Source organism: Lepidothrix coronata, unplaced genomic scaffold (assembly GCF_001604755.1).
Source record: "Lepidothrix coronata isolate B3197 unplaced genomic scaffold, Lepidothrix_coronata-1.0 Scaffold99, whole genome shotgun sequence".
NCBI classification, from domain to species: Eukaryota; Metazoa; Chordata; class Aves; order Passeriformes; family Pipridae; genus Lepidothrix; species Lepidothrix coronata.
In genome coordinates this window covers 2460043-2474286 of record NW_016690279.1, presented here as the reverse complement: position 1 = coordinate 2474286, position 14244 = coordinate 2460043, and the positions used below count along the sequence as shown (strand labels likewise).

The following is a 14244-nucleotide window of genomic DNA, read 5'->3' as shown; positions in this document are numbered from 1 at the left end:
TTGTCTGACCTTTGGGTGAGTCAGCTTAGTGTGGGAAACCATCAGAAGGCTTTGGTGAATGTAAGGGTTGTCCTGATTGCCCCGCTGCTGACCTTCCAAGGGGCTGGGCTGGGCTGGAGCTGGGGAGCTGCTGTCAGGGGCTCAAGGTTCCTGCGTGCTGTCACCCAATGTTTCAGCAGCACAGTTACATCCATCTCTGTGGATGAAAGCGACCTTACAGCACTCTGTACGTGCCACACAGACTAAAGGTGATGGCAGAGGCCAGGTCCCGTATCCCATATCCCGTGGGTCTCTGTTGAGTGCTGAGCGAGTTTGCTGTGGAGTCGGGAGTGTGCAAGTGCCCAGTGATGGAGGGTTTGTACCGAGCTGCGTGAGGCTCCTGCCTCGATTCCTTAACTTCAGGGAATTCCACACCAGAACGAGCATGTGATTCCTAAAGCTGCGTGGGTGGGACACACACGCTGTTAAGCGCTGTCAGTGTTCCAGGGCGACACACAGCGCAACCCCCGTGCCCTTCGTTTGGGAAGAGCCGGGAAGTGCTGGAGCTGCGATTCGCAAAAAGGAGGGGATGCAACCGCTGAACCCTCGAGCCCCTCGGCTCCGCGGGATGGGGACACAGGGGGAGGTCATCCCTGCCCGCCGGGATGCCCGCACCGCCCCGCAGAAGGGAGGGGAGGGCGGGGCGGGGCCGGTCCTGGCTGGGGGGCGGAGGGCGGGGGTCCCGTCCCGCCCCCGGGGCCCCGCGGAAGAGGCGGGCGGGTCCCGCGGCAGCAGCAGCCGGAGCGGAGCTGCAGCCCCAGCGCTCGGCGTGAGTGCGGGGCCGGGACCCTCCGGCCGGCGGGGCGGCTGCTCCGGGGCGGGGGTGGCCGGGGGTCCCGCCGAGCCCCGCGCTCCTCCGCCGCCCCGGCCCGGCCGTGCGAGCTTCCCCTTGGCCCCCGCCGGGCAATCCCCGCGGGTTGTGCCGCCTCTGCCCGGCCCGACCCCGCTCCGCGCTCTCCGCTCCGCCGCCTCCTCCCCGCCTGATCCCCCTTCCCTCCCTGCCCCGCTGGCTGCGGAGGGGCACTGGGTTTGCTCTGTTACCCTGTCCTTGTGTTGGGGGGGCCCTGGGAGGCGCATCTGGGCTGTGCCTGGAGCGGGGCTGTGTCACGGAGCCGGTGCGCGGCTGCCCTGCCTGTTCTCGATGCACCTCTCCTATGAGTGTGTGTGTGTGTTCATTTTGGGTATCTGTAGGTTGCTAAACAAGCGTCTCAAGTCTTTTTAGCTTTCAGGAAAGAGCCCCAAAGGTGGGTTTATAAGCTTTTAGGGCAGGAGATGCAATTCTGTGTTCCCAGGCAGTACCTTGGGGGTCTCAGGCAGTAACTCTCATCTCCACACACAACTTTATACCCAGCTGAAACCAGGCAGAGACTGAGCATCAGTTTTCCTGCTCGCTCCAGGGACTTTAGCTGAGAAACTGGGAAGGGCTGGCTAAAACCCCGTGTTTGTCTTGGTGATGATGGAGTTGGTTGCAGGGAGTGGTGTGGGCTGCAGGTCTGTTCCCGGGCATGGAAGCAAACCCACACTCCTCGTGTCTGCTGTGGCTGGAGGGAGCCGTTAAGGAGTAAAAGGTGTCTGCTGGAGAAAGGCTGTTTACTTTCTGAGGAATTAGACTCCATTTTATTTCTCTTGGGGTTTGAGTGCTGAGAGGAGCAGGTCTGTGTGTGTGGTGTGTTGTGTTCCCCTGGCTGCTCCCAGGGCGTGCAAGAGCTGTGATGTGCGGGTCATCCCAGCTTGGCTGTTGCACCAACACTGAAATGTGCTGAAAAATTTCGGGTTGGTAACTTCCATCGGGCATTCCTTTTCCTACCACTGCTGGTGGGAAGGGAAGGGCGTGGCTGTGGTTGCTGTAGGCGATCTGAAACCTGCAGCCTCGGGTGTGTCTCCCTCTGCAGCTGAGCTCCGTGGGCGACCATGAACGCCAGCGGCCCTGGCTATCCCTTGGCCTCCCTCTACGTGGGGGACCTGCACCCGGACGTGACCGAAGCCATGCTCTACGAGAAGTTCTCACCCACCGGGCCCATCATGTCCATCCGAGTGTGTCGCGACGTTGCCACGCGCCGGTCGCTGGGCTACGCCTACATCAACTTCCAGCAGCCTGTGGATGGTCTGTTCCCTGGGACACAGCTCTGAGGAACGGCCTCACAGCGGGGGCTTGGGCTGTGTGAGGGGTGGAAGGGTGGGCAGTGCGAGAGGAAGGACCTGAATGGAGGCATCAGCTGCTGGGGCTTGGGCAATATTCCACTAATTTGAGTTTTGGTTGCAACTAATGGAATGAGTGGGACCCGTCCCACTGCAGTCTCTTCTTAGGGACTGGGAAAGGATGTGTCAGCTGGGCTTTGGGCTTAGAGGAGAGGAAGATGAGTTTCAATAGTTACCCCCCTCCGTGAGCTGTGGAGATGCCCCTCCCTGGGGCAGCCAGCTGCCCTCTGGCTCACAGTGTTGGGCCCTTTCCTGGCAGGCATTACCATGATGGTGAGCTGCCACTGAAAGGTGTTCCATGCTGAAGTGAGGCAGTAGTGATGGGAAGGTGTTTGGTTAGTTGCTCTGGAGACAAAAATCCTTATTGGGTAAATTAGTTGGGCATCTGCCAAACTGGAGTTTGCAGTGAAATGGATGATCCTGTAGGAGTCAGGCATGCTTTGGAGAGGAAACAACCCAATTAATTAGGAAGGAGTGGTGTGGCTGGAGGGGAGGGAAGGAGAGCATGGGCTTCCCTGGGAGGCAGAGCTGCCTATCTCATTTAGGTTAACAAGCTCCTCTACAACAGTATCCCTGATTCCTGTGCCCACCTCAGCTGCTGCAGGATTTGAAGGAGATCTGTCTGTTAACTCTCCTCTCCTCCCATTCTTTGCCAGCTGAGCGAGCCCTGGACACCATGAACTTCGAGGTGATCAAAGGCCGACCCATCCGCATCATGTGGTCCCAGCGGGACCCTGGGCTCAGGAAGTCAGGGATTGGAAACATCTTCATCAAGAACCTGGATGACTCCATTGATAACAAAGCCCTGTATGACACATTCTCTGCCTTTGGGAACATCCTGTCATGCAAGGTACACATTCCCAGGGGCCCTGCAGGAGAGGGCTTGCTGCAGAGCTGCCCCTGCTCTCAGCAGTGTGCTCCAGCCAGCTGGAATTCACTTTCTCATTTCACTTCCCACATCTCCTCTAAATTCCCACCTGCTTTGAAGCCAGAAAGCCTTGCTATGCTTCCCCTCGGAATAGGCACTTTCCCCCACCCCACCTTCTTCCCAGAGATGTCCTGTGCCATCCTGTCCAAGTGCATCAATGCTATGGAGGGCTTGGGGAGCCATAAGCTCCTGGGTATCATTTGTGGATCTGGCCCTGGGATCTCCTGCCTCCCTGACCTGCTGCAAACACCCCAACACAGCTGAGCCTCAATGGGAGCAGGGCATCAGGGAGGGGAAAAGCCCCTGGAAAATGAGGATGGATTTTCCTGTGACTTACTCATGTGCAAACATGGAGAAAAACAGTGTCTGCCTCTTGGGTTTTTTGGTTGCTTTTTTTCCCCCTTCCCCCTGCTCTGCATTTGCAGGTGGTTTGTGATGAGAACGGGTCCCGTGGCTATGGCTTTGTCCACTTTGAGACTCAGGAGGCAGCGACTCGGGCCATCCGGACCATGAATGGGATGTTGCTCAACGACCGGAAGGTGTAAGTGCAGGAGAGAAGAGTCTCTCCTGGGCTTTGCACTTGGCTCTGCTCCTCCCTTGCCTTGGTGCACCCGTGGGAGCAAACGCCCGCCCTGCTCGGCTGCTGTTGTGCTTTCTGTGCTGCTTTCTGTGTTTTCCCCATGTGCTTTCTGTGCTGCTTTCTGTGTTTTCCCCATTTCCCCTCCCTGCTGGGCACAGCAGCTCCACTGCTCTCCAGGAGTGAGTCACTCACGGTCGGTTCTGGTGGAAGTGTGATAGTGGTTTGGAGCTCTTCCCGATGGTGGGGAAGGAGTCCAACCCCAGGCTGGGTTTTATTGCTGAGGCAGTGTAACAAGTGCCCACAAAGCAGGGCTGGTCCTTGATCTCAGCTGTTGGCATCAGATAATCTGGGCAGGAAGAGGTTTTGTTGTTCAGCTCTTGCTTGCATTGCATCACTTCATTCTTTACTTCCCACACAGGCAAGTGGATGCCCAGAGGGCTTGGGAATAACTTGGAGGAGGAGAGCTGGCACTTGGTGCCATCCTTGGGGTCTTTTGATGTCTCCTGGCATGACAGCCCTACTTTTGGTAGTGCCAAGGGGCAGCTGGGTAGGGGAACACCCGAGTGGGACATGCTGAAGTTGCTGGATGTGAAACACATGGTGGGTTTGTGGGAGAGCAAAGCATGGCCTGAGGTGATGGAGTCTCTCTTGGCCTGCAATGAGACAGATGTGCCTGTGTCCATCTTCGCTCTGCAGGGGACATGGAGGTTCTCAGGTCCTCTCCTTCCCTCCTGCAGGTTTGTTGGCCACTTCAAATCCCGCAAGGAGCGTGAGGCAGAGATTGGGGCGAAGGTGGTGGAGTTCACCAACGTCTACATCAAAAACTTTGGGGATGACATGGATGATGGCAGGCTGCGGGAAATATTCTCCAAGTTTGGTGAGTTGTTGAAGCAAAGTATCCTCATCTAAAAACCTGGAGTTGGGGCAACTGGAAAGTGAGCTGGGGACAGTGCTTGGCTGAAATAGCAGGCCCTTCTTTCGGAGGGATCTGACTTGTTTAAACATCCCCCCATCAAGGGACTGCAGTCACTTCAGTTGCCAGGATGTTACATGTGCTTTCCTGCTATGATGGAGGATAACTTGTACTAGGTGCTCTCCTGAAAAAAGTAGCTTTTTTCTTTCCTGAGTAACAAAGGTAAACTTATTTTTGTTTTGATTGGTTTCAAGATAATTAAAAAACTCCTATGTGCTGGCTGGTTATAGCCTGGGAATAAGAGATGTTGAGTCTGAATTTAAAAGGCTTTTCAGTTTAATCTATTACTGGAGGATGCCTCTTGTGATGGGGTTTAGTGTTGTTCCAACCCATGGACCATACCGTCCGTGCTTGGTCAGTGTCATCCCAGGTAACTTGTGGATATCCTTCACAGAAACCCAGTATATGTGTTCATGTATAAAGGTGATGAGAATTCTGTTCAAAGGAGCTCGGTGCAGTGGCTGGAGAGGCTGAAAAGCCAAAGGCAGTGAGAGCAGCACCCAGAGTGGGAGGGACTGCCCTCACCAACACGCAGCCTCCTGTCCCTGCCTCCTGAGGATCCCGCTGTCTGTCCTCCTGCTGGGCTCTTCTGCTGCCATGGCCACCCAGTCTCCTTGCTGGGCTGGCATCTCATGGTGGCTCCTGAGCATGGTGCCACGTGCCAGCAGCACTCCCTCGGCGGGCACCCTTCAGGTGGCTCTTTCCTTCCCTGTTGCAGGAAAGACGCTGAGTGTCAAGGTCATGATGGACAGCGCCGGCCGCTCCAAGGGCTTCGGGTTTGTCAACTTTGAGAAGCACGAAGAAGCCCAGAAGGCAAGAGGCTCCTCACTGCCCTCTTGGCCCTGGGCTTGTTGCCTGCTGATGTTCCCAGCTGTCCTCAGGGGGAACCTCACCGGCTTTGTGCTCGCCTGGGTGCTGGCACTGGGTACCAGGACCTGGCAAGGGGGAGCAGGTCTCTCTGTGGTGGGGCTGCACTGGGGTGGTGGGTGAAGAGTAGATCTGTGGCCACTTGCTTCCTGCTGAGCCCAGAGCCCTTCCCTGCGCTGCAGGCGGTGGCTGACATGAACGGGAAGGAGATCAACGGGCGGATGGTGTACGTGGGCAGAGCCCAGAAGCGGCTGGAGCGCCAGAGCGAGCTCAAGAGGAAGTTTGAGCAGATCAGGCAGGAGCGAGTGAGCAGGTACCAGGTAAGGGGAGAGCAGGATGCTCCATCCTGCAGGTCTGCACCAGGGATATGCCCTGGGCATCCAGGGACATCCTTGGCTTGGGGACAGCACAGGGCTCTCCAGAACAGATGAGTGTGCTGAGGCCCTCCTGCAATTAAAAACCTGCACAGGGGTCCACTCACTACCTGGGAATGTCCTGGGAGGCAATATCGGGAAAGAGGAGAAAGATCTAAACCCAGGATGGTGTAGACAGGTGAACAAATGCTCCTGCTCATTAGCAGAAATGAGAATATTAGCCTGGGAGTGAGGCAGCTTCCCGAGGTCCTGGAGCAGCTTCACAGTGATGGTCTGGGTGCCCTCATCACTCGAGGTGTCTGTACTGCAAGTGGAGCACACACACACTCCAGGCCCTCTCCATGTCACTGGTCCTGCATCCCATCTCACAGGGATGTCTCTGTGGGATGTCCCACCCTCTGGCTGAGCTGCTGGTTAAACACAGAGCCAGCTTGACAAGCTGCTGTAAATTTTGGGATCTCAAGCTGCTTTTTTCACCTGTTTGCAGGGGGTCAACCTGTATGTGAAGAACTTGGATGATGGGATAGATGATGAGAAGCTGAGGAAGGAGTTCTCCCCCTATGGCACCATTACCAGTGCCAAGGTGAGGGACTGGGGCTCCTGGAGTCAGTCAGCTGGTGTGCTCAGCCCTTGGAAATGGATTGGGGTTATCATCCTATTGAATTACATTTCCTTGCTAATGGTTTGTTTCTCAAGTGTCAATCTTTTCAAGACTGGTGTCAGACTTCTCTTGAAGGCTATTGCAGAGGGTGGTCTGCCTTTAAGCTACCTGTAACCTGCCAGGGAGAGATGTTGCCTGGCCCTTGGCAGGACACAGTTTCTCACTGATCCCCATCCTTTGCTGGCTCCTGCAGCATCAAGCACTGCAGCATTGCTGGCCCGTGGGCTGGGCACAGACCCTCCCCCCGGAACAGTCACAGGCTCCAGATCTCTGGCTGGTCCAGACTCTGCCATCTTCATTTCCAAAACCTACTAGTTTTCCTTGATCGAATCTTCCCCTTCCCCAGAGAAACCTCTCTGTTGGAGAGGTGCAGCCCCATCCATCCCACCCTGGATGTGGGGGCTGCAATGGGCTGCCTGTGGCTGGAGGCTCCCACCCCTCCCTGTGCCGTGCTCTGTGGGTACTGCAGTGATCTGTGGACTTAACTGTCTTGTTCTAATCCAATTTTAGGTGATGACAGATGGTGGCCACAGCAAAGGGTTTGGATTTGTGTGCTTTTCCTCCCCAGAAGAGGCTACCAAGGCCGTGACAGAGATGAATGGAAGGATTGTCAGCACTAAGCCTCTCTACGTTGCGCTCGCTCAAAGGAAAGAGGAGCGGAAAGCAATCCTCACCAACCAGTACATGCAGAGACTGGCAACCATGAGGGCCCTGCCCGGCCCTCTCCTGGGCTCCTTCCAGACCCCTGCAGGGTACTTCCTCCCCCCCATCCCCCAGGTGAGTCCTGCTCCCCAGGGGCAGCCTCGCACAGGGACCCGAGTTTGTCCTGGGTGGGGGCAGCAGTCAGGCTGAGGAGCAGAGTTGGGTTGTGCAGCCCTGGGCACACGCCCATGTGGGACCAGTGGGATCAGTGCCGGGTTTCCATGTGTCAGGGGGGATATGGGTATTCCAGGCAATGGGCTGAGGATTTAGTGGCTACTGCTGCCCCTCAGAGGAGGGAACCAAGGGGGAGTTTGGTGGGAGGGTATGACCATGGAGAACAAGTCTGCTAATGAAACCAGGGGAGGGAGAAGGGTTACAGGGGTGCAAAAGCTCCTGGGGAAGAGAAAAGTGGAGCTGCTGCAAAACCTGCTGGCAGCAGGGCTGGAGGTTGGTCTTTAAAGCATTCTGGCATGCTGCAGAGCATGGTTTTGGCTTGTCTGTCTGTGTGCAGCAGCCACCAAGAGGCTCTAGGTTAGTTCTAGCTCAGCTCCCCAGTCACCTTGGATAATGTGTTCTCCTTTCCCAGCCACAAGCCAGAGCTGCCTTCTACGGCCCCAGCCCTGTTGTCCCAGTCCGCCCCTCCACTCGCTGGAGTGCTCAGCCCTCCCGGCCTCCCTGTGAGTCACCCTGTCTCTCCCTGGGGGCTCTCAGCACGAGCTGGGCTCGGTCAGGGACTGAAGGTTCTCTAAAAGCAGCACAAAGCCTGTAGCCATGGGGAGTTGTCGTGCAGAAGTGTTCAGGAGTCATGGTGATGGGCACGGGGTGATGAGATGTCAGTGGTGACACCAGAGGTGCTCTTGAGCTTTCCCCGGCCACAGTCACTCCCCCTGTGTCTCCTTCCATGCCTGTGCTACCAAGCTTTATTGCTTATATATAAAAAGTTTTATCATGTGTCTGCTCCATTTCTGCAGCAGTGTATCCTGAAGCCACCCCCATCCTGAGGGCTGCCGTGCCACCCCGGCGCCTGCTGTCCAACATCAGCACCACGAGACAGGCCTCCACCCAGGTGCCCCGGGTGCTCCCCCAGGCCCAGAGAATGGGTGAGTGGGGAAGGACCCGGCTGGGACATCGCAGCAGTGGCAAAGGTGCTCACTCTGAGCTCAGGTCTCCTGTGAGGATGGATCAGTTTGTGGGATTGCTCGTGGAGGGGTCCGATGGTGGACCTGGAGCAGTGCCTGTAGTGAAAAAGTGTGTGACTTTTGGGGAAGGTTGTGGTCTTCCAGGTAGTGGGGCAGGTCTCTGATATGCACATTGGTTTTGTTGGCTGCTGCTCCTTGAACATGTTCACTAAAGCAGATGGTGATGCAGCTGTGGCAGCTGGGCTTAGTACTTGGACCCAGGTGGAGGGTGGGAAAGGACCTCTGGGGAAGAGGCAGGAGATCTTCCAGCCTCTGGAGGAACTGCTGCCAAGGCTAAGCCTCCAATAAAACACACGTGTTAGACACGTTTGGAGCTGGGAACCCGACCTTGCTGGCATCCCCAGTGCCTTGCTGTTCTGGGGCTGTCCCTGTGTCCCAGGGTGTCCTCTCTGCACAGGACCATCTGCTGGGGCAGCATCTGCCTGCAGCCTTCCCAGGTTCATGGGATTTAGCCCAGGGTCATCCTTGGCACTGAGTGCCTTATTGCTGAAGTGAGCAGGGGGACCAGGAGGGCTGTTTGTGGCTCCTCCTCCCTCCTGTTGTCATTGTCCCCTTGTTCTGCCCTTGCCTCCCTGCAGGAGGGGAACCAAGGTGAGCTGGGGTCTTGCAGCCCACCCTTCTCAGTGCTGTTCCCATCCTCTGGCTTCTGATGCAGATGGGTGTTTCTGGAGGAGAGAACTATAAACTATAAACTCTCTTGCCCTCTGCTCAACATCAGCCCACCCCAGCCAGCAGGGTGACACTGCCCTGCCTGTCCTGGAGAAGCTCTCTTTGACCTGGGGGCTGCTTTCAGCCCATGAGGGATTTTTCAGGCCCTCCAGATGAGCACATTGCCTTTGTGGCTTCAGCCTCCATGGCACAGGCATGTGTTTAAGGGCTCTGCCTTGCAAATGCTCTCGTCCCCGTTGCAGCCAACATCGGGACGCAGACGGTCAGCACTCGGGGTGCCTCCTCCTCCTGCTCCCTGCCACGGGGTGCCTACAAGTACTCCTCGGTTGTCAGGAACGTGCCCATGGGGCACCTGCCACCTGTGGTGCCCCCGCAGGTAAGAGCTCTGCAGCCACCACAGTGTGACAGTCCTGGTCCTGCTCTGTGATGACACAGCTGCTGATCCCAGGCAGCCCTGTGGCTCCGTGTCTGGTGCTATGGGAACCTTTCCCGGGGGCTGCTGGAGTGACTGGGGCTGTGGATCCAGTAGCCACACAGCTGTGATGCCTGGCTCCAGCTTTCCTGGAAGCTGGTGTTTGGATACAAACAGACAAAGCCAGAGCCTCCATCAGCATCTCAGGAGGGTGAAACGCCCCATGGCATTCAGGATCCAGCAGTGTTCCTGAAAGCCAGGTAACTTTTGCGTCATTCCAGCCTTTGATTGCTGCTCTTCCCTGTTTTTTTTCTCCAGGTGGTAGAACCTGCTGTGTGTGTCCAGGGGCAGGAGCCACTGACAGCATCCATGCTTGCAGCAGCCCCTCCTCAGGAGCAGAAGCAAATGATCGGTGGGTGTCACGGCTGCTCTGCTGGAGTAGGTCCAGCTGTGGGGTTGTGAGGGCACGTGTGCTTGCATGCACCAGGGGAGACCCAACTGCTGGGAGAAGCTGTAAGGCCTGTGGGATTGCTCTGGTATCGCACTGCTTTAAAAAGATAACCATAAATTCAGTCTGTGGTGGAACTGGATGGGAGCAACAAAGCCACTCCCTGTCTGTGTGAGCTGCCTGGCAATGAGACAGTGTCTGGCAAAGCTTGGCAGAGAGACAGAGCTCCATCCATCCTGCGGCTGCCAGGCCGTGCCAAGGTGGTTGTGGTTCCCCTGGGCTCTGAGCCATCCTACATCGCTGCTCTTGGTCACTGATTAACAGCTTGGTGGCTGTAGGGGTTAAGGTCAGCTCTGCCACACAGCCCTTGGGCTTCAGGTGTCCCATGGTGGAGTGGGCAGTGCCCTAGCAAGGGAGGGCATTGCTTGTCCTGCTGCAGGGAGGTGCCCTGCTCCATCTACCCCATGGGCTTGGCCTGGCCAAAGCACAGCAGGTCACAGACTGGCTCTTTCCTCCCCAGGAGGGAACACCTCCTGCAGAAGTTGGCACCTCCACCTGCATGTTGATGGGCAGGTGTGGGCAGCATCCCTGTTCCACTGCCCTGCTCCCAGTGCAGGGGCCTGCTGCTGACCTCACCCAGCAGCTTCCTGCTGCTGGGACTTGCTGGAGTAGGTTTGCTTGTGAGCAGTGACTTTTCCACCACCATCACCACCCTTGTATCCCTTTTCAGTTGAGAAGGCAGGAGGGCTTGCGCTGGGTTTGGAAACTCTGGAGGGCTTGCATAGTGCTGATGTCCTTCCTGGTGTTTGGAGCAGGTGAGCGCCTCTACCCTATGGTCTACTCGACACATCCCTTGCTGGCTGGCAAGATCACTGGGATGCTGCTGGAGATGGACAACTCCGAGCTGCTGCTGCTCATGGAGTCCCCTGACTCCCTGCACTCCAAGGTAGGAGTCACTCGGTGCCTAAACACGTCCCTTTCCCAAGGACTGACTCCCTGCTGCTGCAAGGAAGGGTGACCCCAGCCCAGGAGAGGGGCCCAGGACATGGATTGCCAGGGGAAGAGCAAGGAGCTGCTGGTTTTATTTTCAAGTGAAGAAGGAGCCCCAGTGATGTCACCATACCCAGTGTCACCCACCTTCAGCAAAAGGAGAAACTTGGAGCAGATCCCTGAAAGCACAGGACAAGCTCTGAGGGTGGTTTGGAAGTGACTGGGAAGTAAAAGGGGGAAAAGCAGGTTGGGTGTTGCTCCCTGGAAGGAGACAGGGAGATGCTCTTTCCTGAGAATAGAAAGCAGATAAATGCTGCCTCTCTGCAGTGTTTATTCAGTTTCCTCCTTAACCCTGTTGAATATTTAGCTTTGGTTCCAGTTGCAGTGAATTGATTGAGGCAGGATCCACTTTCACCCTTTCACTGGCTTTTTCTTTTTTTAATTTTATTTTGGAGGAGTGTGGGCTCTGCTGGGTGGTGTCAGGCAGCTTTACCTGCAGAGAAGCCCCAGAATTTCCCTTCGGAAGAGACAGAAAATGTCTTTGGGCTGATCAGTCTCCTGCAGAAGCAGCAGACTTGGATTTTATAATTATAATTTAAGTCCTTTACCTCTTGGAAGTGGTTCTGTGCAGAGACCAAGTCGGGACCTGGAATACTGAATTCCTGGTGCAGTGCACTCCTCCGCTGGAGCAACTCAACTTCCCCTTCCTTGTGTTCTCTGTTGTAAGATCGAGGAGGCAGTCGTTGTTCTCCAAGCACACGAGGCCACGGAGACCTCCCATAAGGGCAGTGCCTTCCTGCAGTGACTCCAGGTGGGTGCTGGGAGCTGTGCATGGTGTGCTCGGGGTCTGTGGTTTCTCACTCTGAAACTGGGGATTGAGTTTCTCATCCAGACCAAGTAAAGTTTGATGAGTAACAAAAGTATCTTTGACTGTAATGTTCCATTTCTTAAACTGCACCCTCCGTTTTCCAGACTTAGTCCAACTGCAGAGACCTTGTTCTGTGGGGTTTTTTTCTGTGTTGATGAGGGCAATGACTGTGCAACCAGAAAGGCAGATGGGAAAGGACCTTGCTTTTCTGTGGGTCTAGTGGGGACCAGCACAATCTTTCCTGGGACTTTTTTTTTTTTTTTAAATCAGAATCTTGGCAGGAGATACCCTATAAAATATCCTTTGTGGGCTTTATCAGGAGAGCTGGTCCTGCTGCTGCAGCTGGGACAGACACATTAACAAGCAATTGAGGCTCTCATGTGCCCTTATCTTTGAAGGTAGTATTTTCTTGACTTGTGGTATAAATGAAATTGTGTGTAATCTGACTTCAGGTGAATTTCATCTTGTCTGGTTGGAATTTTTCCTTTAGCATTTGAAAACTGTATTTGAGGGTTCTCTGTTTCTTGTAGGCTCCGGGACTGAGAGTGAGCCCTAAGAATGTTGCCTTTGAAGAACAGGAGCAGCAACCCCACCATGCTGTTGGAATTATACCTGTACAGAGACCCTGGTTTGTCTTCAGTGCCCCATCCTATTGTTTGTATATGCTGTAAACCTTGTAGAATTGCTTCCTTCTGCACCTGTAAAAATCCCCACATTAAATCTCTTCTCACCACTGAAAGCACCCTGTGAAATGTAGTGTGGAACCCAGCCTGGGTCAGTTGCCCAGGAAATAACTGCTGCTGCTGAATCATCATTTTAGGGAATGTATTAGGTTATGTAGTTTTACTTGTTCATGTAGTTGACACTAATAAAGAACTGATGCTTCCACCCTTGAAGCATGGGTTAGTTCCCTTGGCAGGACAGCCAGTGCTTTGTTTCAGGCAGGTGGAGGGATGGACGTGGGTCAGGCTGTAGTAATTAGTGTTTGTGATGCTGGTGGGGTGGCAGTCCTGAGAGCTGACAGAAGGTTTTTTCTGAATCTTAGGAGGATGGATTTAAGCAAAATTCAGACAATCTACCTGGATTTTATCCTCTCTAGATGACTGTTTACACCTTCCTCTTAGAAGGTGTCATCTTCCTGTGGTTCTCCTTTTGTAATGGACCTTGTACTCCTGCAGGACTGCCCCTGAATATCTTCTGCTGGTCACATGGGGGCTGTGTGTGTGTCTGTGGTGCACAAGATCCAGCTTTTGAAGTATTGTGCAGTACCTGTAAATCAAAAGATGCTTCTCCGATGTGTGTTCCTGACCAGTGGTGTCAAGGAGTCTCTGAAGGGCCTGAAACCACATCATGTCCCACTGGGATGCTCCCTGCTCACAGTTGTAGCTGGGACCTGTTATTGCTGTGTTCTGCTCTCTGTGTTGCTGTCATCATCCTGGCCTTAATCCTCTGCTCTTCCTAGTTAAGGAAGGCACTTCAGTCCCCAGAAGCTCCTTGGTGCTTGAGGCTGGCGATGCACTGACCTCATTTGACTGCTTCCTTGAGCTGGCAGGAGCAGGAGAACACCTCCACCAGCACCACCCACCCTCTTTCTGTGCAGCTTGTGTACTGCTGGTGGTGTCTCAATCTTCCTTCTGTGCTGTATCATACTCTCACTTCAGCTCCCTGCTGAGTCACCCCTCCTACCTCTTGTTTTCCTTCCAGCATTTTAATAGAACAGTTTACACATTTGCTCCTGCTCGACTGGGACTCTGCCCTGGGGCTTCTCATCATTCCTTTTTCTCACCTTCATTTTGCCAATTCTTCCTCTGACCTCCTTCAATATTTATTTTCCTCTTAGTGGATTCCTCAGCCTGTACTGTGTGCCGTTTATATCTTCTCCTCAGTGAGATGCTTATGAAGGACTTTAATTAGCTTAATATACCCGACCTTCATTTGAGTTGTTATTTCTCTCCAAGTGTAACTGGCTGGAAGGTTTTTCTGCTTTGTCTCTAGAGGAAAAATGTTTATTTGCATGAGTGTAATGCATGTAAGGAGCTGGAATAAGCCTGTGCAGGTAAACTTCATTCTGCTGTTGGTTAGGTTGGCTGCAGCGTCTTTTCAGGTGTGCCTGTGACAACACCTATGATCTCAGATGGCTGGGCTGGGTGAGTGCTCTGTAAAGCCAGAGGGAATGCAGAGTGGGGGCCAGGAACACAGGAATGTTGGAATAGCCTAAGAAAGGACCTGAACAAGGAGCAGGGTCTTGAAATTTTTTATCAGCAAAGGGTGAAGTTGGCGCTTGGATCCCTGGTGGTACTGGAAAGTTTTCAGAAGAGCTCCCTGGCTGGACTCC

General features: G+C 54.6%; 1 protein-coding gene across 1 annotated transcript; it reads left to right on the top strand.

The window, feature by feature from the left end:
* The first annotated feature begins 1950 nt into the window (after positions 1 to 1950).
* Positions 1951 to 12704, top strand: PABPC1L (poly(A) binding protein cytoplasmic 1 like). Its single transcript, XM_017822586.1, has 15 exons — positions 1951 to 2143; positions 2895 to 3088; positions 3592 to 3707; positions 4484 to 4623; positions 5438 to 5532; positions 5769 to 5906; positions 6448 to 6543; positions 7132 to 7398; positions 7910 to 8000; positions 8298 to 8423; positions 9434 to 9567; positions 9922 to 10015; positions 10867 to 10997; positions 11769 to 11852; positions 12440 to 12704. The coding sequence occupies exons 1-14, from the start codon at positions 1951 to 1953 to the stop codon at positions 11844 to 11846; spliced, it is 1893 nt and encodes a 630-aa protein (XP_017678075.1). The 3' UTR covers positions 11847 to 11852; positions 12440 to 12704.
* The last annotated feature ends 1540 nt before the right edge of the window (positions 12705 to 14244 follow it).